Raw genomic sequence first — 22,274 nt, 5'->3', positions numbered from 1 at the left:
TTCCAGGCCAGCTGTTCCATGCCTGACACACACCCTGCCCATATTCCCAGCTCCAGAGCCAGCAACTTCAAAAACTTCTGTTGTTTTTTTATGAGAATCCGATGTCTTCAATGGAATAGGTCCCCTCAGCTCAGCTTTGGTGGGGAAATATGCATTTTTTGCTGCAGGTTTCTGTGGCAAGGGGCTGTTCTTGTGTATTTATTGCTGTGATTATGTTCTGAAGTGCACACCTGCTAAAAAGCTCTTTCAGCACAGAGCAAGACTTCCACTGGTAAATTTACAATTTCACTGCTCCCTCTGTGTCTATCATAGATTCTTTGTGTGTTACTGAGCTGAGCTTCCAAGCTGGTTCTGTGGGTAACAGTCATGGAAGGAGGCAGGGAAAAGAACCTAGAAAATTTTATTTAAAGAGAATGGAAGGGAAATGGATACTCTGAAATACCTGGCATTTAAATCTAGTTCTAGTACTCTGTATTAAAATGGGGAGTTACTGTTAGGTTGGCCTAAAAGATGCACTTTGGAAAAAAGAAAACCAAACCTGGGTCGTAAAGCTTTACTTTATCAAATACTGGAGGGGGCAACACTCTCTGTGAATTCCATTTCCTGGGTCATGTAATTACCACTTTTTTAGCTGTTCTGCTTTTTAGGCTGTGTCATATTGATGATTGCTTTCTAAATACATTGTGGGCTTTTCTAGTGCTTTGTTGACTCAGGTCTGGCGGGGCCACGTTGAAAATGCATCACTCCCCCCCCCGCGGTGCAAAGCTCGAGTGCTTTGTTACGGCCCGCAGTGCTGCTCCTGTCACCAGGCCGATGAGACCTGGAGGTTGAGCACGAACCTGAGGAGCAGGAGGGTTTTGCATGGCATTCCCACGTCTCCCGAGCCCTGAACGCGGCTCCCAGCCGGGAAGGCGAGGCCGCTGCACTACGGGGCCGGGCCGGGCGATGGCAATGTCGGGCTGGCTTTCGGAGCGACCAGCGGGGACAGTTCTCCTTCAGTCCCTCGAACGGGCACTTCTGAGTCATTCAGCTGAGGAAAGGTTGGGACTGGGCCGTGGCAAGACCAGAATAGGTTGGGGAGGGGAAAAAAAGTAGGTGCTGGAGCTGAGAAAGGAGTTTCTGCATCATTGGGAAAATGCAACGGTGCTGGAAATACTGTGACAGAGACAAATGCTACTGGTTGCCCAGTGAGATTTTTTCCACCATGAGTCTGTTACATTGAATAAATGAAGTATGCCCATTTTCCAGTGCCTGGGCAGTTTTTAAAGTATAAGTTTGAGTACTGGAACATTCATAATTAAAAGTTTCTGGAGCATTTGGGAGTAGTTCACTTCTGTAACCACTATTTTAAAGACTATTTGTTGTAGAAGGTATGTCCTGCACGTTTTGGAGGGGGCTCATTGGAGATCAAACTCGGTGGGAAAAAGAAATGGTTATAATGCAAGATAGTCCTTCTTTCCTCTCCAGGGCAAAGTCTCCTATGTGGAAGAAACTTTTTTCATTTGATATTCAGGTTCTTTATTCCAAAAGGATGACATTTATTGTGTATGCACACACACACCGGCTCAGCTCAAGGACTTGGCTTTTTCATTGTTTAAAAATAGAATTACTGTTTTGTTAATCTGATTATGAATCTAAACCATGTGGGCCTGTCAAGTGGGCTCTCACTGGCTGGGCCGGGTGCTAATCTTGCTGGAGGGAGTGGGATGGGAGCGTGGAGATGAGCACACACAATGTGCATCCTCTGCAGATTTTGGAGAGCCCTTGGAATACTTCCTCCAGCCATCCCACAAGGAATTGAAAACATACTGCATAAAAATGTGTTTATGCTTGTAGACGTATTATAGAAGAAAAATATCACATCTTTGAATATACAGTAACCATGATATATAGTGACAGCTATTGAGACCAAGAGCTGTATTAATAGGGAATGGCACTTAAATGTGATTATGCAGCATGACCTTTCCCTGCCATCCAGATTAAAAATACACTCTAGGTAGGTAACAGCATTATAATTCCACTGGAGGAACTAAGCCATGCTTTTCAAGCTTTCCCTAAATCTGCTTTTTTTCCTTTTTTTCCAGCAGCTGCTGCTCTATGCAAGAACAGGGGAGGGGGCAGAAGCATAAAAGGGGCATGTGCCTGCCTAGCACTTTGGATAAATGACATAAAGGGAGGCACTTGGATGTGCTGTGGGAGTTGTGTGAGCATTGCATCCATGTGCCACCCCCTCTTCACAGCTGGACATCTCAGCCTTACAGCCTGGGCTGTGACCTCGTGTGGTGGCAGCAGTGTGAAGTCTGACTGCGCCTCCTCTCCAGGTCAAATGGCACCAGGAAAGCTCCTTCCTTCTCCTGCCCCTTCCCCAAGTGCTTTCTTCTCACCCCCTCTATAATTGCTCTGGAGGTGCAGCAAGGTGGGAACATACCCAGGAGAGCTCTGGGCTGAGGAGATCTAACAGGGGAATGTGCTGCTCTGCTTCATCATTTCCATGTGTGCTGAAGTCACATGGAGTTCTCAGTTCTGATGACTAACTTCTTTTCTTTGTGGGAAGAAGCCAACTGACAGCTCCCCAGCCCCAACCTTTCTCTTTTTTATTGCCTTTTAACCAAGCTAGCTCTGCCTTTCCTGTAATTCATGGGCCATAGTGGCTTTCCCTTGAATCAGGAGATTTTTACAACTGATTTGGAGCAGGCAGAGAGTAATCCCATTCCTGCTCATGGACTTGCCACATGTGCCTCTCTTGGAAAGGAGTGGCCTTGGGGTTTTTTGTAGCTTGAATGTGTCTTGGTGTCCTGTTATTTCAGGACCTGATGATCAGGCTTGGGGGGAGAGGAGAGAAGCAGAGTTTAATGAAGAAGATTTTGAAAGTGCAATAAAAGGTACATGTGTGCAGAGTGTCACAGGCTGAGGATAACCCCAGACTTCATGGAAAGGGATCAGTGCACCAGTAGTTAGAAATAATTGTGAAGCATTGCAAACCCTGGGAAGTAGAAAGGAATTACAGTGGTGGGTGAGGAGGGGATGGAAAGGACAGTCCAGCTGGCCTTTGCCAAGCAATGGTGCTCCTGCCCTTCCTGGCTTTACCTGCCTCATGTGTATTCCAGTTCAGACTGTTCTTCCTTTCTCTCACCATTTAGTTCTTCTGTTCACACAAACACATCTCGCTCAATACATCTGTGTTTTGCCCATGGGTGACTGAAAGGAGGCCTCCTGCTCTTCTTTCTTGTTCGCTGCTTGTATTTCTTATCTAGTTTCTATTTGTATTCAATTTTATTGTTGTTTAATACCATAAATTGTGGTGGCACCTTCCTTGTGTTATTTGTGCTCCTGACATCACGAGTTCATCTGTGCTGACCTCGGTATGAGGATTGCACCATCACAAGAGCAATAAACCCCCCACAAAAAGCATTTTTTCAAGACATACTATTGAGCTCATTAGATAAGCAGATTGTGTTATTACCTGCTCAGTCCCAGAAGTGAGACAGTTACTTGTGATCATAAAAAATCTGTCATGGATGTCTCTCTTTGGCCTATTGCTGAAGAATATTAATGTGGTGTGACATCCTCTTTTGCAATGGTTCTTGCTCAAGAGGTTGCTGCTGTTACACCGAGACTTCCTTCTTCCCAGCTCATTGTGGATGACATCATGATATAAATAAAATTTGAAATGGAAAAGACTGGCAATTGGAAATGCTGAAGTGGGCAGGAAATGGAAGAAACCACAATGATAAGCAGGAGGTCAGTGGGTTGTACTTGATAAGTTTCTTCTGTTGAGACTGGAGGGTTTTCTTCCTGTGAAACATGAGGGGATTGTGGCTGCAGCATTTGAAGCTGAAGCACTCTGTAGATGAAATGCACGTGGAGAGTCAGTGTGGACAAAGGAAAAATAAATCTTCACCCAATACAGAAAAAGTCTTCACTCTGTTGAACAGTCATTATAACCTGCAGATGGAAACAGACCGACCTATTTCTGGTTGGTTTAATTAACAAGGTGGGAAAAAACAGAAGGCCTGTGCCTTCGCTCCCTGGCACCACAGCTTGTGCTGCACAAATGCATCAGCATCAGGCAAACAGGGCTGGAAGGCTGCTCCTCGCTGCTTGGGTCCCCTCGGTCTCTGTGTGTGCCATGGGGCAGAGCTGGAGCCTGGGCAGCAGGGACCCGACCTGGTGCCTATCCTGGATCTGTGTCCCAGTGTCTTCCCATCCTAGGGCTGGGATCCCAGATCTGGCCCCTGAGCCAGGGTTCTGCCCTGGGGTCTTGGGGCAGGGTGCTGGGATGCCTATCCTGGGGTTATGTCCAGGGTATCAGTCCCTGTCCCCAGAGCTGAGCGTCTGTATTCTCTTGGCCTCCTTCCCCTCTTGATTTGGGCAGCTGGGTTGAGGTTCTGGTGTTCCAGTTCCGAGGTCCCAGTGTGGGATGCTGGGCCAGGTTCCTTGTCCCCTATGTGAGATGCTTGGTTAAGGTCATAGAACTACCGACCGGTTTGGGTTGGAAGGGCCCTTAACACTCATCCCATCCCAACCCCTGCCATGGGCAGGGACACCTTCCCGCAGACCAGGCTGCTCCAAGCCCCGTCCAACCTGGCCTGGGACACTGCCAGAGATGGGGCGGGACGTCCCGCAGGGCCGCTCCAGGGTGGTGCTTCGGGATCTGGCTCCCGTCCGAGGGTCACATCCCGGCTCTCGGTGCCCCCTCCCCACGGCCGTGTCCCGGACCCCCGCGCGGGGCGGGGGCCGCACCGGGGGCTGCAGGACGGCGGCTCCGCGGCGGCCGGGCGGAGCCAGGGGCAGCGCGGCGGGGCCGCACACGGCGCCTGTGCCGAGGGGCAGGGCCGGGGAGGCGGGCGGCCCCCCGCTCCCCTCCCTCCGCTTCCCGTCCCTGCCCCTTCCCCCATGGCGGCGCTGGGCGCCTCGGCGCGGCTGGCGGCGGCGGCGGCGCTGTGAGCAGCGGGCCGGGCGGGCATAGCGGGCCGGGCGGGCATGGCGGGCCGCGGCCGCCGCGCCTGGCTCAGCGTCCTGCTGGGGCTGGTGCTGGGCTTCGTGCTCGCATCGCGCCTCGTCCTGCCCCGCGCCTCCGAGCTGGCGGCGGCGGCGCGGCCCCACCGAGCCCGCCCGCAGGGCTGCCGCTCGCCGCCCGCCGCCGCCGCCGCCCCGCCGCGCCGCCCCGGCCCGCCGGCACAGAGCTTCCTCTTCGTGGGGGTCATGACGGCGCAGAAGTACCTGCGGAGCCGCGCCGTGGCCGCGCACCGGTGAGCGGGCGGGGGCCGGCGGCGCCCGGCGGGGATGGGGGTCCGGTGGGCTGCACTCGGCGGGGCGCGGGTCCGGTGGGCTGCGTTGGGCTGGGGTCTGGGATGGGCTCGGGGTCGGTTCGGGTGGGCTCGACTCGTCTCAGCTCGGTTCGGCCCCGTTCAGCTGAGCTGGGCTTGGCTCGATTCGGTCTCATTCAGCTGAGCTGGGCTTGGCTCGATTCGGTCCCATTCAGCTGAGCTGGGCTTGGCTCGGTTCTGTCCCATTCAGCTGGAATCGGCCCGGTCGGCCGGTCCCCCCGGGGTAGGAACGCCCGGCTCGGGATGCCCTTGCAGCTGGGATGCCCCGCCGGCCCCGGGGACCGCTTGCCCTTCCCCGGGGCAGGTGCGAGCGAGCCTCGGGGCACGCTCAGCCCCGACGCTCCTCGCTCCGACCCGGGCGCACTGAGGGAGCCCTGGGGCGCTCTCCGGGCGGGCTGCGGGAGGAGCGGTGCCCCGAGCGCTGCTCCGCTGCCCGGGCAGCTCGGCGGAGACGCGACGGGTCGAGTGAGTCGCGTTGCCGCTCCCGCCGGGTCTGGCTCAGCCAGGTACCACCTGGCAGGTGGCCGCAGTGGCCTTGCCTGAGGGCCAGGCAGCCTCGCCGATGCGAAGGGACACTGACTGCCGGTCACCGGCGGGGCACGGGCATCAAAGTGTGTCCCTCAGTGCCTCTGCCTTGGGCGCAGCTGCGCCACGCTGGTACGGTCCTTGGCTGCTGCTTATGGAGAGAGCTGACAGCATGATGGTAACAGAAATAAACTTTGGAGACCTCTGTAATCCCCTGGGTAGGGAAGCAAAGACCACTGCTCCAAGCCGAAAATGTGTGCTTGGGAGTGAGACCCAGAACAGGCATCTGGGAACAAAGAATAAAACCCACCTCTGCTCGCCACAGCCACTGCTGAGGCTGGACCAGGTAGTGAGACAGCTTGGATGAGGAGAGTCAGCCTGCATGAAACACTCCGTGCTTCAGGCTGGTTGAGCTAATGCAGAAACCAGGGTCTCAGAGCCGTGTGTTGGTTACCTGAGCACACCTTATTTTGGAGCAGGGACAATCTTGGTGCTTTGCACTTTGTGCTGCTAACTGTGGGCCCCAGGTGTAGCTGGGTATGGCCACGGTCTAACGGGAATTCTGTCCAAAGCCTCAGCAGCATCAGGATAATCATCTCTTTTGTGAGAGATGTGTCTGTGGCTTTGGTGAAACTCTCCGCTCTGCTGGAATATGCTCATTGCTCCGGCGTGTGCGCCACCAGGCAGTGCTGGGAGGCTGCACGGGAAGCCTGCTCGGGAAGTCTGAAAGAGTTAAGCGCTAAAATGTCAGCTCGGGTATACCCCAGCTCTGGCTGAGCCAGCACCCCTGGAGGAGCAGCCAGGAACTCTGGGACAGATCTTTAATAAAACATCCCCTTTAGTCTTGTGCTAGAACAAACCCTTCTCCATGTCCTGCCTGCCCTGGCTGAAAAGTACTTGGCCCTACTGGCCAGTGAGAGTGGGATGGCAAAACTATGTAGGATGGCCCATCATACTGTCGTTCCCAGCTCAGCTCTGGTTCCAGGAAATCTGTCTTCATATCAGCATCAAATGCAGTAAAATTGCTTTATTTGGGCAATCTGATGCATCCTGTCCACCAACAATGGTTTTAAGGGAAACTTAATTCCTTCTTCCAGCAGTAGACCTGTAATTAAGTTACAGAAAGTGAGTGCATGATTGATGCTTTGAAATGGGTGAAGGAATCTGTTTCTTCAGGGTTACGTTCTCTTGCACCATGTGGGATGGAGCATTTTGGATTGCAAGTCTCACGGGCTGTGTAATTTAGATTTTCATACAGAGAGATTGGAGTCATGTTGGGACTTCACGTAACAGGTTTTATGGAAGAATAGTTTGTCTAGCATCCTTCAGATTTTACATCAAGAATTCAGAAAAGGGAAATTTATCACCGTGTTGTCCAGAGTGTAATTTGGGGAGGAATTCACTTTGCTGGTGTGGGAAGGATTCTCATCCCTGGTTTTGCCTGTGCTTGCTGAACAGTCTCGTGCTGTGGCGGAGCTGGGTTTAGAGAACAAGATCTGCAACATCTACTTGCACAAAACAATGGCTAAAGATGCAATTTAACAAATCCAGCTAATGGAATTGGGCTCCTTCAGCCCTTAGATGGAGATCTGAGTATCGCTTTTTACTGCACTGCTATTTTGGTTTAACCTCTAGAGATGATGTCTGTTCTTGGAAGAGACAGATAAAGAGACTCTTAGTAGGACTAAATGCATTTTTCTCACCTCCGTTGGTGAAAGAAATGAGCTAATGTCCTGGTGACAGGAAGACATCTTTGGGGGAAGATGGGGAGGGGGGAAGAGGAAGACAAACCTGAAATCTTAAATGGCTTTTGATTGCCATGAAGTACTCAAGCAGACAATTGCTGAGATTACTACATTGACAAAGCATCCTGGTGAGCTGAATCGCTGGCACAGCCAGTGAAATGGGAAGCTGCTAGCAAGGCATTCCCGGGGTGGCAGCGTGTGCAGAGCCTTGATACCACGCTGAAAGGAATTAGGGATTCAGAGGCTGAATACCTCCAAATTGCTGTGGCTCAAAGGCCATTTACAGACACAGCTAAAAGGGACCGGAGCGGAAAGCATTTGCTGATCCTGGCTGCTGTGAATCCAGATAGGGTCTAACAAGAGGGGAAGCAATCCACTTCCTGAACATCAATCATGAGCAAAATGACCACTGCAAGGCAAAACAGGCCTGCTGGATTTTCGGGAGCCGCTGGCTCTTTGTAACAGTCGTGCTTTTGTAGTCTATGAGGCAGAGAATAAGCTTTAGATCCACAGGTTTTCGGATCTGCAGCCTCAGCAGTTATTGCATCTGACAGCCAGGTTAGCCGAGCTTCCCTTCCAGGAGGCCGGTGAAGTGCAGCAGCAGGAACCACGGTGCCACTTGAAAGGACAAGGAATAGTCAGGAAAAGAGCTGGGCAGGAAGGAGTTAAAGGGATGTCTGGGGTTCAGGGAAAGTGCAACAATATGTGCTAATGATTTTGCAGTTGAGGGGAGTTGTCCTAGAAGAGCTGCAGGAAGGAGAGGATGGGAATAAGCAGTCTCCCAGAAGATTTAAGTCTGCTGTCTCAGGAACTGAAATATCAGACAGCCCCCCCCCCCCCTTTTTTTTTTTCCCCTGTTTGTATAGCAACTAGATTTCCTGGGAAACGTGGCAGGAGAGTGGTGTGAATGCAGTTAATGGCGATATGTCAGCGGCTGGCCTTTGGCAGCATCTCTACAGGAACACAGCCGCAGCACTTCTCGGTTTGGGACAGTCCCCGCGGCACTGTCAAGTGCCACGAGGGCCATGAGTGATGCCCGGGGCTGGTGCTAAGCCATCCCTATCTCGTGGCTGAAGGATGCCTTTCAGAGGCTCCATTTCGAACGTGCTGCCTGTGTTGGTGGTTGCTTACAGGAAGCTGTGTGCACTGGAATCCAAATACCTGAGTGCTCGGAAGAGCTTAAGTGAAAGGCAGCCAGAAGGATTTGGGGTGTAAGGGAGTCTGTGCTGTCTATCTAAGCCTGCACTTAAACGTTGTTGTGCTGCTCCTAAGTTCAGAGCGTAGATCTGAATCTGTTGGGTGGTTTGGCCTATTCTGGTTGCTGGTGAGGGGATGTGATTGATTGTGGAGCTCCTGCCTCTTGGGAGTGGTCCCTGTGAAGTGACTTTGAATGTCATGCCAACACAATACATGTTCTGCTTCATGTATGAATTGTACCACAGTATTGCAGTAGTGAGAACTCGGTGTCCTGCTCGGGTACCCTCCACCAGAAACATGATTTACTTGGGATTTCTGACCAGTAACCTAACATTTGTGATACTGTTTAAGGAACAGTATGAAGGAAACACAGTGAGAGCAACTGTCATCAATACAGGGGGAATAAGTAAAACAAAGTCACCTACGCCCCCCAAAATAACCATATGGCCCAAACCTCTGAGACACTTGGGCTTTGGTCTTAGCCTAACCCACTGACTGTGAGTGTCTCTGGGTGATGGATCCATTTCTGTCCCTGTGTCCACAAGGAAGGTGGATGGATGTGCATGGACAAAAAACTGGCATCACTTAAGAAAGAATTTAGCTCAAAGGACTCAAAAAGCTGTGGAAGCTGCTTGGGTTCTCTGTTAAAGCTGTCCTGCAAAAACTTGAAAGGAACTTTTCCTCAAAATCTGAATTCTGTAATGCAGATCTTAATGACAAAGATCTGGAAATTTAAAACCTCAGTTTGTTTTGGTGACCTCTCATGCTGGTCATCTCCAGTACCTTGTGCAGGAGCAGTGTGCTGGTTTCCATGCTCAGTTCTACCTAAGCTGTGGTTCATTGCTTCCCCTGTACCAAGTGTTGTTGGAAGAACGGGACCTTGAAGAACAGTTATGCAAAACTAGCCCTAATTCAGCGTGGAATTCAGCTGCATTCAAGACATCAGTCTTTTACGTCTGTTGTCTTGCTGAGTTCTTCACAAATTATGATTTTCTTCAGGGTAATTATACAAGATGACTGTTTCTCAAAACTTTAAATGATTTCTCTGATCTCCTCTAAGGGAACTTCTTGAGCTGCAGACGAAAACCAAATACATTTTTTGTCATAGTCTTCAGCTTGGGTCTCTACAAAGGGAGCACTGTCTGCATAATGCCGCTGACTGTGCTTCTGCCGAGTCTGCAGGGCTGATAACAAAGCAAGATAATACAAATAAATAATAAATACTGGAAACTGAAGATAAAACATTCCAGATCTGTGCTGCTCCTGCTGCAAGCTGTGCTTTTTAAGCTTCTTTTTAAACAAAGAAATAACTTATGGCAACATTTCATGACTACAGTTGTGGTCACTTTTTAGAAAATACTGGGGTTTTTTAGCACTCTTGGTGTGTATAAGATTTTCTGTATTTCATGGATACCTGGGAGCCAGCTGGGATAATATCTTTTCACCCAGTTTGCTTATGGCTTGCGTAGACTAGAGTACATGTAGGATATCCAGTGTGCAGAGCTGGGTGAGGGAGGGATGGTGAAATTGGTTTGATAGCCACCAAAACGGGAGCATTACTGGATTCATGTCCTCTGCTAAGAGCTTTTTTCTGAGGAAGCATTACTTATTTTTTTTGTGTTTCTTTAATTTTCACTTTGATTTCCTCGTCAACACAACATTCTGGTTTGTGGAGTTCTGTGCCCTGTGCACTGAGAGAAACCAGGTCACACAGCATCATGCAGGTTTTTTACCTCCTGGGGAGGGTAATAGAGAGCCTTGCTGTCCTGATTCATGCACATCCTCCTGCTTAAGCAGCAGATTCAGATTACATGTGGGAGGTAAGGTTGGGATCTGTCAGGGTTTATAAATGACCAGTTCAGTACACTATTGGTTATATTCACAAGCTGATATTTCTGGACAGAGTTGAAATGGCTTTGACTGAGGCCATCAGTGACCGATCACTGCAGCCCAGGTGGTGCAGAGACAGGAGTCTGGTGGCAGAAATGTGTCAATGTGTACTTTAAACAGCTGAGGATGACAGGGCAATGGGGAGGAAGAAGGGTGTAAAATTTCCATAAAAATACTTTTCTTTGCTTTTTTAAGTTATCAAACATACAGTTCTTTTGTACGTACAAGCTGCAGGTCTTATTGGAGAAACCTTGACCAGGAAAGCGATATGGAAGGGGGTGTTGGTGGGGCCACAGAGGTGGGGAGGTGTTGAGGTAAGAGCTCTGTGCTGAGGAGCTGAAGGGTCAGGTTGCTGCCCATAACCTGAGAGCAGACAGGGTAACCCACAGTGGAGGTGGGAGGACTGGCAAGAAATGTAGTTTTCACATCCTAAACTATGGAATTGCTGGTGACTGAGACAGGTCTGATTATTTGAAACATTGGATAAAAAAAGTTAAAAGCAGCTTTGATCAGAATCTATCTCTGCATTTATCAGTCCTTAGTTCTCCTGATAACTGGGGTCAGAAAAACGTACTTAACAGTTCATCTCACCCTCTGTGGTTTGGCTTCTTTGGCTGAGTGCACCAATGTGTTTCCTGAGCAAACTGTTCTTCCTGTATTCTGTCCCCAAAAAGGGCCACAGCGAGCTGTGGCTTCGACGTGAGGAGCAGCCCGTGGTGACTCCATTGTCTCAGCCTGTTGACACAGACACTCGGGCTGTTTTTCCATGTGGGAGTGTTTCGTCCCTTTGGGTTCAAACAATTGCTCAAAGCCACGGTCACAAATAACACGTTGAGTTGTCTCATCCTAGAAACTGTGTTGTTGCAGGAGGTGAACAAAGGCTCAGTCAAGCTGTGCTGGTGCACGGTCGATGTGGTTGACATGAGATCCCAAGGCTGGAGTAACGATGTGGTGCTGACCCAGGTCACACATGGGTCCTTGGGATGTGGATATTGTTAGGGCATGGTCTCCAGTGGGCTCCTCATATATGCAGGAATGTCTCTCTTTTATCCCTGTTTTGATGTAAAACCTAAATATGGCCATATGGAAAGATGGGCTCAAACTTGGGTTTTGGGATGGAGGGTTTAGTGCAATAGGAACCCTGGGAATCAAGCATGCCAGGGTTTATGGATATATGTTTTTATATATGCATTTTGTTCCCTTTCTGTTGAATGGGAGCTCTTCTCTTGACAATACTTAGTGGGTCTTGAGGTGAGGGTACCTCTTTGGAGAGCAGGCAGTAAATTTAAACTGGGAATCAACAGAAGGGGTTGACAACTTCCAGAAAGGAGCTAAAGCTTGAAGTGATAGAAGACATCCTGTGTTGTCCATAGATTGTAGTCATGATAAAAGCAGATCTTTCAGGATATGGACAGCAAGTCTGAAAATTCGCTGTTTGCTTTTGAATAAAAAAGTAAACAAACAGAAATTTCCATAAGACTTTAGCTAATAACTTCAAATGGTGATTGTCTGCAAAGTGTCCTGTGTCCACCCAAAGCTGTGTCTCAGTGGACGAGATGAGCTGCATTTCTCAGTAACTCCTTCTGTCCTTTCTTTCTGTGAGACTAAAATTTAAATACACTGAGTACCTTTAGTGAAGAAAAGTCTTAGTCTGCGAGTTGATATGGGAAGAGCTGTGGATGATTTGTATGTGGAGCGTGGGTGTCAGAAAATAAACAGCAGAACTTCCTTAATAGTGAAAGTTCAGGATATGACCATGTCTCCTTTTAAAACGGGCAGTTCTCAGTGCTTTAACAGTATATGATTTATAACAACTAGTACTGTGCATTAATTGCATCACTGATGATTAAAGGCCTCATCACCTCTGTTCTGAAGTCAGTGGGAATGTTTCCATTTGCTTTACTCTGTGCTCTTCTGGGAAGCTGGGATCTCAACTTTTGCTATGAAACACTACCCATGGCAGTAAGAAATCCAGAAGACAAAGCTTTTAAAGTAATTGGGTGGTATTCATTACACACAGTGGAATTAGTGAGAAACTGTTAAGGTGTCAAAGTTGATGTTTAGGTAGTCTCATTAAATACCTCTGCATTTTCTGATGGAGCTTAAGGAATAATTCTCCTGAAGTATTTTTACATTTCTGGCTTTATATGATAGCTAATTCTGGAGATTTCAAATTTCAGATGGTCTGTGCTGCCCAAAATCTGCTCAGGTTTTGGCAAGAAGCCTTTGCTGAGAGGCATCAGGTCAAAGTGACAGTGATGCATTGAGGGAATACTGTGTCCGTTACCTTTAGAGTGTTTTCACATCAGCTTTAGGTTATATTCAGAGGATAGTCGCCATATAAAACTATAAAATATTCTCCCCCCTATACAAAAAGGGACAAAACCTGATGGTTTACCAACTAAAATAGTTTTCTGTGAGTTTCTGTGAGGAGTATGTGATCTCTGCTCTTTTCTGAGATAGAATCTCAGAAAATGGTACTGCAAGCTTAAAATTAATAATTTTTAGGGCAAGGCTGTAGCAGTTACGTGACTGAAAATCCTCCCTGGAGGAGACTATGCTCTGCCTTGAGGAATCATCCTACAGCTCTTCCTGCACTATCAGTGACCCAGTTTGCCCACGCAGATGGGTTGGATTTGTCAGAGAGGAGCACGGAAGGTGTGGAGCAGATGTTGTCACTGTGCTGCTCTGCACAGGAAAGGCTCCTCTTCTGTGCTATTCCTCTCCACTAAAACCTGGAATGTAGTGTCTGGAAAGCTGCTGGAGGTGCAGATGTTGGTAGCACCATGTTATCGTGGGAATTAGGAGTTTTACAGGCATCTCTTAGAATTTTGCTGGTATGGACAAAGCCACTTGAGGTTACTTCTGCTCCATGCAGTGTGCTTTGCTCTTTGCTTTCTCCACACACCATCTGGAGAAGTTGCTGTTTGGTTGGTTTCCCAAGGGATGCCATTTCCTTAAAAGTTCATGTGAATTTACTCTCTGGAAGTCTGAGTGCACATTTGAGCTTTTGGGGAGGCTTAGAGGGAATGGAAGGTGGCTATGATGCTTAATAACTTGCAGGGAAGCTTTGGAAGCAGTAAATTCAGTTGTATGTGAATTGTTGGCCCGTATTGGCTCACCTCTGTATTTTGTGACCAATAGCTGTTAGTCCAAAACCGAGTGTGCTTAAGAAATCCTGCTTGCCACTAGTGCTACTATTGAATTATTTTTATAACGTATGGAGGTGCAAAAATGATACTCAGATTCTTGTCATATCAGAATTTTGTGTGTGTTGTACCAATTGCTGTGTGTGCCATGTGAATGTCCTCATTTGTGTGGTAAAAAATAACCTTTCAAGGCATTCAAAAAAGAAAATTTGTAAAGCAGTTGAGCCGTAGTCTGTGGTAGCACTCTCTACCTGCCCTGGTTTCTATGTTTAATTATTCCTTCTTGTCTTTTTCAATCTAGAACATGGTCCAAAACCATTCCTGGCAAGGTCGAATTCTTCTCCAGTGAGGGTTCAGACACCTCTATCCCCATCCCCATCGTGCCGCTTCCAGGTGTAGATGACTCCTACCCACCCCAGAAGAAATCCTTCATGATGCTCAAATACATGCATGACCACTACTTGGACAAATACGAATGGTTTATGAGGGCTGACGACGACGTTTACATCAAAGGGGACAAACTGGAGAACTTCCTCAGGAGCCTGAACAGCAGTGAGCCCCTGTTCCTGGGGCAGACCGGCCTCGGCACCACGGAGGAGATGGGGAAGCTGGCACTGGAACCGGGCGAGAACTTCTGCATGGGGGGGCCAGGAGTGATCATGAGCCGGGAGGTGCTGCGGAGGATGGTGCCCCACATCGGCGAGTGCCTGCGGGAGATGTACACCACGCACGAGGACGTGGAAGTGGGGAGATGCGTGCGGAGGTTCGCAGGGGTGCAGTGTGTCTGGTCCTATGAGGTAAGGACGAGGGCGTGGGGAATGGGGAAGTGTCTTTTGTGGGAGGTAGAGGGGAGGGTTGCTGTTGTACATAGCAGCTCCCCCATCCCTCACCTCCCTCTGCAGCTTGACCATCAAACTGTAGAGTTTCTATGCTTTTCCTTTCCTGCAAGTGTCACCCTTGGAAAGACCTACAAAAATTTGGAAATGCAGCAGTAAGGAGGGAAATGGAGGAGCATTCGTCATTCATAACAGATATGTTTGTTTAGACAGAAAGGGAATAAGCTTAAATCAAAATGGCCTCGAGTGCCTGCAGTCCTGACTGTCCAAGCCTCTTTTATCTTCTTTAGCTGAGTATGTCATGGTGTCAGCATGGAAAATGGATGATCCAATTACTGTGTGTTTCTTACTGCAGCTGAAATGTGTGAGGCTGACAGATGTTTGCCCTGACAGTGACACTTTTTCCCCAAACTGGAGATGTCTCATGGTGGCTGGCACTGTCACCTTGCATGCTGAGCTGCCTCCCGGCAGCCCAAATCCCTTGCTGCTCAGGGCAGTGCTGGCAGCCCCATCCTGCAGGCGCCTGCATAGCAGATCCTTGACGTCAGCAGAGACAAGCCACCACTCTTACACCGAAACTCGTGGTCTGCCCACACTGATGTGCCTGCAAATTTGGCATTTTGGGGGAAAAAAAACCTAGAGCCTGCTTGTGGCAGAGTTTCCTGATGCTTTTTGCTGGGAGCTGGCAGTTCCTCCCGAGGGGTGACAGGGGCTTCTCCCCGGGTGTGCTGGGATCCTTGAAGCGAGTCCTGGGTGTTTACAGACTGCCTGGTTAAAAACACCTGCTGGGCTTGAGCTGTAGTTTCACCAGGGCAAATGCTGGTGGGTCTGCCTTAGAAATATGGGAGAAGTTGAAAGCAGAAGAGAGGCTGAACAGTTTGTACACAAACATTTACGACCTGACGCAACTATGGCTTTGTCCTTTTATGAGATATGGTGAAGGAGGGTTCTTCTGCCTGCGTGACAGGAGCTGTGATCACAGACAGTGACAGATACTGCTGCTGAGCCACTCTTTCACTGGCAAAGACTTGTGTTTAACTTTTGACACTGAATTTCTGCCCCCAAGAGCTGTTGCTTTGTTTGAGTTCACAGTTCAGCAGTGGGAGAGCCTCTGAGGAAGGGGAAGAAGGTTTCTAGCCGCAGTTGTTAATTAGTATCTTTTGTGCCTAGCGATTTTCCGGACTAACAGTGCCTCTCCACGTTCCCTGCTTTCAGACCTGGAACTAGTTTATGTCTTCTCGGCATTGTGGTTTAGCCATTCATAAAGAGTCAGTAACTTTTTCCACAGTTTTTAGCAGCATAAAATTTTTACTGTAGACATTCAGAGTTGAAATAACTTCTGCTGTGAATGCCTGAACCATCTGGCATTTGATAAGTTACTGAAGGTCAGCATTTTGGTCCTATTGAAACTGGCAAAGGGCTCCTAAATTCAATATAACCTAATGTTGAATTGAAATAGCCAATGATAGCACACAATTGCACTGGGAATGCTGTCTGACAGAAATTGATGGGGCTTTCTCAAACCAGTCTTGTTTGATCAGCTTCTGTTATTGTCCCTAATGCTGGATTCTCCTAAGAGCCATGAATTACTTAAAATTGGTTTGTGTGAAGTGTATAAACTGTAGGGTGTTCAGAAGTAACCCATGAGTGTGAGATGTTAAGGCTCAACTGTTTGGGAGAGTAGGAAGAGTTTCAATGATGAAAGCACACAGCTTCTACAAGAAGTAAGTCCACTCTCATTTAATTGTGGCTTTTCAGTTTAAATACCTGTCATCTTTTTTGATCTGGTCCTTTCATTGCCCAGAGGAAATGTGCCTGGTATTTTATTTCAGATAAAGCAATAGCTGTGTGAAATAACACAGCTGTTGCAACAGCTGTGTTAGGAAGGCTTGGTGTAAAAGCGACATTTTCCATGTCTTGTACGTTCGTGAACATCAAGTAACAGGCCACTGTAAGTGAATTGCAAAGTGTTGTGTTTCACTGAACTTCTGATGGAGCAAAAAGTTTATCTGTGCCTGCTCTGCTGGGGCACAGCCACTGCATCCTTCACAATTCCCGTCAGAAGAAAAGCTGTGACAGCACAAGGCTCAGCAAACACAGCAGTGTTGGCCTTAGAAATCCCAAACCTCACACTTCTCCTTTGCAGCCTGCACTTCCTATTCTGAAGAGGCTCAAGTGGCAGCACAAATGAGGAGCTCAGGTCTCTGCAGTCACCCCCCAGCTCGCTGGTTTTCATTCTCAGCATCTCGGGTGTGGAGTGCCCTGCTGGTCCTCACTGCGGGTGGCTTTTTCCCTGCACTGTTCTTGTGGTGGGCTCCCTGCCCAGAATCGTTTTACTCATCTTCATGACTGTCACTGCCCCCTTTCTCTGATTTTAGGATCCTACAATGTCTTTACTGTGCTGCTCATCTTCCCTGGCCCTGACTCTGGTGGTGTGCCCGAATGCATCGCCAGGCCCGGCTCTGTGTGGCTTTTCTGCTCACAGCAGTCTGTCTCAAAACCCCTTTTTTCCCCCCTTCCTGTGTTTCTGTCACTCCGCTGCTCTCCGCAGTGCCTCTCAGACCACTTCATTGGAGTGGCACCGGTTATTGCCCGTTTCAAGACTTGTAAGGATTTGTTCACACTCTTCCTGTCGTCAGGAGCTTTTCAGCAGACACAGTAGAGGAATTGACACCACCATTCTTTGGACTTCCTGTGTCATCTCATCCCAGAAAAGCAGCAGCAGCAGCATGTACAAGGTTGAGGACAACTGCAGCTCTCTGGGCTCTGGGGAGCTTCGTCTGACCCACCCAGGATGCTGCTTTGGGAGCAGTTTGCAGCCCACTATGGATTTTAAGCTCCTGTGACCAGGCTCAGAGCTGTTCCCTTATTTGACAGAGGTCAAGTGAGTCACAGATGAGACATGGCTGTTAAATGTAGTAAAAGTGAATGTGTAAAGTTCTTTAGGGCAAGGATTATCATCATTGTAAAAACAAAACCCAGACTGTCACTGCTGTTTGACAAATCACTGTAAAACTCAGCACTCTATAGGGTGGAGCAGCCAAAGTCAGAGAGTTTATGCAGCAAATGGTAAGAAAACAGTCATGACAAGAATAGAGCTGTGAAATCTCTGAAGCCTGAATCTCTGAAGAGAGCTTGAGAATTTATGAAGAAATGTAGAGTGTGGTCCTTCTTCCTGAAGAGAACTGAAGGCTCAAAGTGAACTTGCTCAGAAGTGTTCTGCATTTCTAGTGAATATTGGTACTTTAGACTTCTGGCACACTGCTGGGTGTTTTTCTCAGCAAAAGATTGCGCACTTAAGTCTCCTTCCTTCTCCCCTTTCCTCCCACCAGTAGTTCTTCCAGTCCATCTTGCCTGGATTGCTGGGACATGGAAGTTCTGTTTTCTCCTACACTGCCATGTGGTGCCACGCAGGGTCTTGGATTTCAGCCTGAGAACATGGTCTGGTTTTGATGACAGGCTTTTTCTTTTGTGATTTAAACCATCCCAAAGTACTGTTGATCTCAGTTTTATATCTGACATTTCCTTTAAATGCACCTGAATTACAAAGTCACTGCTGTGTAGCTTAGTGTTGTTTCAGCCTTGTTTTGCAGCTGTTGCTGAGTATTGTTCTAATTTGTGGTTAATAACTTCACAACTTTAATACAGGCTCTTTGTAGCTGCTAGAAGTCAAGGCAGTGCTGATATATCCCATTAATTTCTTCAGTAATAAAACCCTTCTGACACACGGTGCTTTCAGGTGATACCACTTCCTTCCTCTGTGTCCTACAGTGCAATAGAAGCAGCTGGATCCAACGGAGCAGCCTTTCCTACCTCTAACTGGTATAAATGACCAGTTTTGTGTGTTTTATTGAGGTTGTGGGAGAAGTTAGGTGAGATGCAGCAAGTGTTTCTGTGTGGAGAAGGCAGTGCTTTCCTCCAATCTGCAGCAAGTACTCTAAAATGTCCTGAAAGGAGACAGGATTTTTTACAATATACATGGAAAAGAAGGTATGACAAAGGCAGCAATCACATCAGGAAATGTGAGCAGCAAGGAAGAGCAAGTCCAACCTTTTGGGTGTTGGTGAGGGGAAAAAGTAGGGCAGTGGTGAGTAGGGATAGCAGGGGGCTTCTGGGAGAAGGGGGGTCTGAATTAACATTTTGTATGGTCTTTCATCTGGAGTAATTGAAGATAATTGCTACTCTGAAATTTGCTGAAGTTAAGAAAGCCCTTAAAGTGCACATTATATCTGCCAAGTACACTGGCAGTGCCAGAATGTACCGTTTCTGGGATGGATGTTCCCATGGGCAAAACTGAAGTTTATGGTTTTCTGTAAGACAGCCAGAAGTGGAAAAAAAAAAAATTATAGCCCTGCAGTGATTGATCAGATCTGAAAGACTGGAAAGAGGTGCTGCTGTTAATGGCTAACCTCCAGTTCCTTTGCTTTATCCTCTGTGAAAACCTCTCATTAACAAAAAGGAGATTGATCCTGTTGTGGCTGGGTGATGAGTGACACCCAGCACACAGCATGTTCGCAGAGCAGGGCAGGATGGGGTCTGTGAGGGCAGGGTGTTCTGGAGCACCTCTGTTCTCTGCAGACCCTGCGGGCAGTGGGGTTGGACTGTGGTGTTTGGTTGTTCTTGCTCCATGAACCTCTCCTTGGACTCCCAGCCAGCAAATGAAAGATTTGACTTGTCTTTGTGCTGGGAGCATCCAGCAGCACTTTTGAAATCAGACATTATTGTATGTGTGTATTGTCCTGCCTTCAAAGCTTGGGCATTTTCTGAAGTCAAAGCAAGGGAACTTGGCAAACCCTGACAGCACAGACACCTTGTCTCGCCGTGTGTGCAGCCCACTGCATCACCTGATTTCAAGAACCTGTGATGTGAATTGTGTGTGAGAGAGAGGGAGGATACAAACATACCCAGAGTTTTAGGGGGGATGTTTATAAACCATCTTTCCTTCAGCACAAAATTTTATCTTTGGAACACCTCAGAGATGTCTTTTTGGCTTCAGATTAAGATGTAAGTGGGTGGTCATGCATTCGGGGGATGGATGGAGATTGAGCTCCCTGAAGGTAATGAGAAATGGCATTTTGTCAAAGGACAGACAGGTAAGACTAGAGAAGAGCATTATCTGGGCAGGGGAGGTGATGCATGGGGCTCAGGGTGAGACTGAAATACATGACTGATGTGACAGGGAGTCCATGACTACAGTGGGGGAGGCAGCGTGATACAACCACTGTGGTCTAATTTTAGTGTTTGCTGAGGAGGAGGGCAGAGAGGTCAAAGGAGAGAGTAAAGACTGAAGACTGGGTTTGTGAAACCAAGGTTTAGGGGTTAGGAGGGTTTGGAAGGTTTGGAATGGGAGACATGTCTCAGGTCTGCAGCCAGGTCCTGACCTGGCTCTTTCACTTCAGAAAACAACTGAGTATTTTAGAACCGGATATTCAAAAAGGGAGAACTTGACATTACTGACTGATTTCTTACTGACTTCTGAATGCAGTTTGGTCAAGGTTTATTCTGTGTTTTGGGAATGAAGAACAAGTGTAACAAAACTGGAGTCTGAATCCCACCGACTTTCTGCAGAACATTTTCAGAGAGGAGGGCTGGGGGATTTGTGCTGACACAGAGAGGCCTTTCCAGGCTGTAGAGCCTGTTTGGGACTGACCTAGATTTTGTGAGCACATGGTTAATCTGTCCTTAGTTAGCTGGATGACTTGACCTAATGCCTAAGCTGAGGGTTGCTGAAATGAGAACTTTGATGGTGTTGTGCAGACTCTTAGGAAGCTTCAGCTATGAATCCAGCAAACAGAAGTTATTGCTTTCCCCCCATTATTGTTGTCTTGAAGTGCAGTGCTTTTGTTATTAGGATCTGTGCAGCCTGTTGAGTTGAGGAAGACATTGAGATTAGTTGTTATCTTGAGGACAAGTCAGGAAAGGCTAATCCTTCATAGCATGACAGGACAAAGAACTCTAATAAAATAGCTCATCATTCCAGTTTCTTAATTAAGGCAATCAGAAGATAGTTGAGGATTTGAGTCTATTCTGTGAACAGCAGTGGGGATAGGCAGAGGGAGGTGAGTCTGAGACTAGAAGCTTACTGTTGTGTATTTTTCTTTTGAATTGATGGGAAAGCCATCTTGCTTTTGCAGGGTAAGATCTTTACAGCTTGCTGGAGCTATGAGGCTCTGGTACTTGTGCTGTGATCAGAGCTGCACTGCCTCTTGTAGGTGAGTCCCACCTGACTGGAGATCTTGGAAAGGACACTTTTAAATTCCAAATCTAATCAATGTCAAACCCAGTAATACCTTTGTAGTCAGTTATCTCTGTGGGTTACTGATATCTGTCCAAACTTTGAGCTGGCAAGTTTCCTTTTCCATTTTCTTTAGTGCTTATTTCTGTGTATAAGAGATGAAGGTGAGGGAATAAATCATTTCATGGATACCTCTGTATAAGACCAGGATCTCTGTAAGTGTCCTATGTGACTAGACACTGATAAAATTAGATTAAAATTTGTCTTTCTTGACTGAAGGGGACATAAAATATTGCCAGCTGGGGCTCTCAGTATGGAAGTTTTTAGCTGATCTCTATGTTGAGGGTAACTGTGACCTGGATGCTTGGGGGAGGGAGGCTTAATTGTGTTAATTTGGAGAGAATATTTGCATTTCTTCCCTCAACTCTATTAAAGCCAAGTTCTGTGAGCAGCTTAAAGCACTAGCAGCATGGAGATGTCAGAGCCTGTAAGCATGGAAGAGAAAAGTTAGACTTGCTTGGTGGTGGGAAATAGAAGTGAAGTGCTGATGTGGGGAAGGGGCTTAGTATAAACTTAGCTGAGGTCACCAGCAGGAGGGTAGGAGCCCACAGCTCAAATGCTTTCAGTGCTGTCATACTTGGAATATGGTGTTTTGAGAAATACTTGATTTTTTAAAATAAAAACAATTGAATTATTACAGAGAAGAAACTTGGATTTTGTAAATGGATGGGTATGATGGGTCTTGGTGTAATACCTATTTGTTGGGTTTTTTTTTAAGTAACAACAGCCAAATCTAGTGTAAAAGATTGTTTTCTTTTGAAACTTTCAATGAATGAACACAGATAATTATTCAGAGTTGTTCTAGACAGTGGTTATAGCCACACTGGTGTGTAGCACTAACCTGCTATGAAAGGTTTTCTTAATGCTTTGGGAGAGAGTTATTTCCTAGCAGGCTGTGTGGTGAGACACTTCCCTTGCTCCCTGGACTGACAGTGTACCAGGGCAGTGTCTGAGGATGCATTCGTGATCTCTACAGCCACATTTTCCCCAGTTCACCCTGTTTGCAGTCACTGGTCTGCTGCCTGTGCTGGGAAAGATCCTGAAAAGAGCTCTTAACACCAGCTGACTCACCCTAGCCAGGAACTCCCAGTTCACCTTTTGCTTCTCTGAAATTCAGTGTCCTTCATGAACTTTACAGTCTGCCAGTGCTGACAAGGCAGAAAATGGCATTTAGTGCTGCTTTTTTCATAGTTTACATCTGCAATTACAAATGAGAACTGCATATCTTGAGTCTCCCTGTGTGCTGTTCCTGAGTGTACCTCACATGTCAGGAAAGAGATTGGCTTTTTAGGCTGTGGGGGAGAACC

At 47.7% G+C, this 22,274-nt stretch overlaps 1 protein-coding gene across 1 annotated transcript in view; it reads left to right on the top strand.

Annotated features, from left to right (window-relative positions):
• The first annotated feature begins 4,910 nt into the window (after positions 1-4,910).
• Positions 4,911-22,274, top strand: part of CHSY1 (chondroitin sulfate synthase 1) — a 75,742-nt gene continuing 58,378 nt past the window's right edge. Inside the window, exons 1-2 of the mRNA XM_069025743.1 lie at positions 4,911-5,252; positions 14,138-14,633. Of these exons, the coding sequence (XP_068881844.1) occupies positions 4,984-5,252; positions 14,138-14,633 (765 nt within the window). The 5' untranslated portion in view covers positions 4,911-4,983. The remainder of the gene's footprint in view (positions 5,253-14,137; positions 14,634-22,274) is intronic.

The sequence above is a fragment of the Aphelocoma coerulescens genome, chromosome 10 (assembly GCF_041296385.1).
Source record: "Aphelocoma coerulescens isolate FSJ_1873_10779 chromosome 10, UR_Acoe_1.0, whole genome shotgun sequence".
NCBI lineage: Eukaryota > Metazoa > Chordata > Aves > Passeriformes > Corvidae > Aphelocoma > Aphelocoma coerulescens.
The sequence above is the reverse complement of the archived record's forward strand: the minus strand, read 5'-3'. Positions and strand labels throughout refer to the sequence as shown.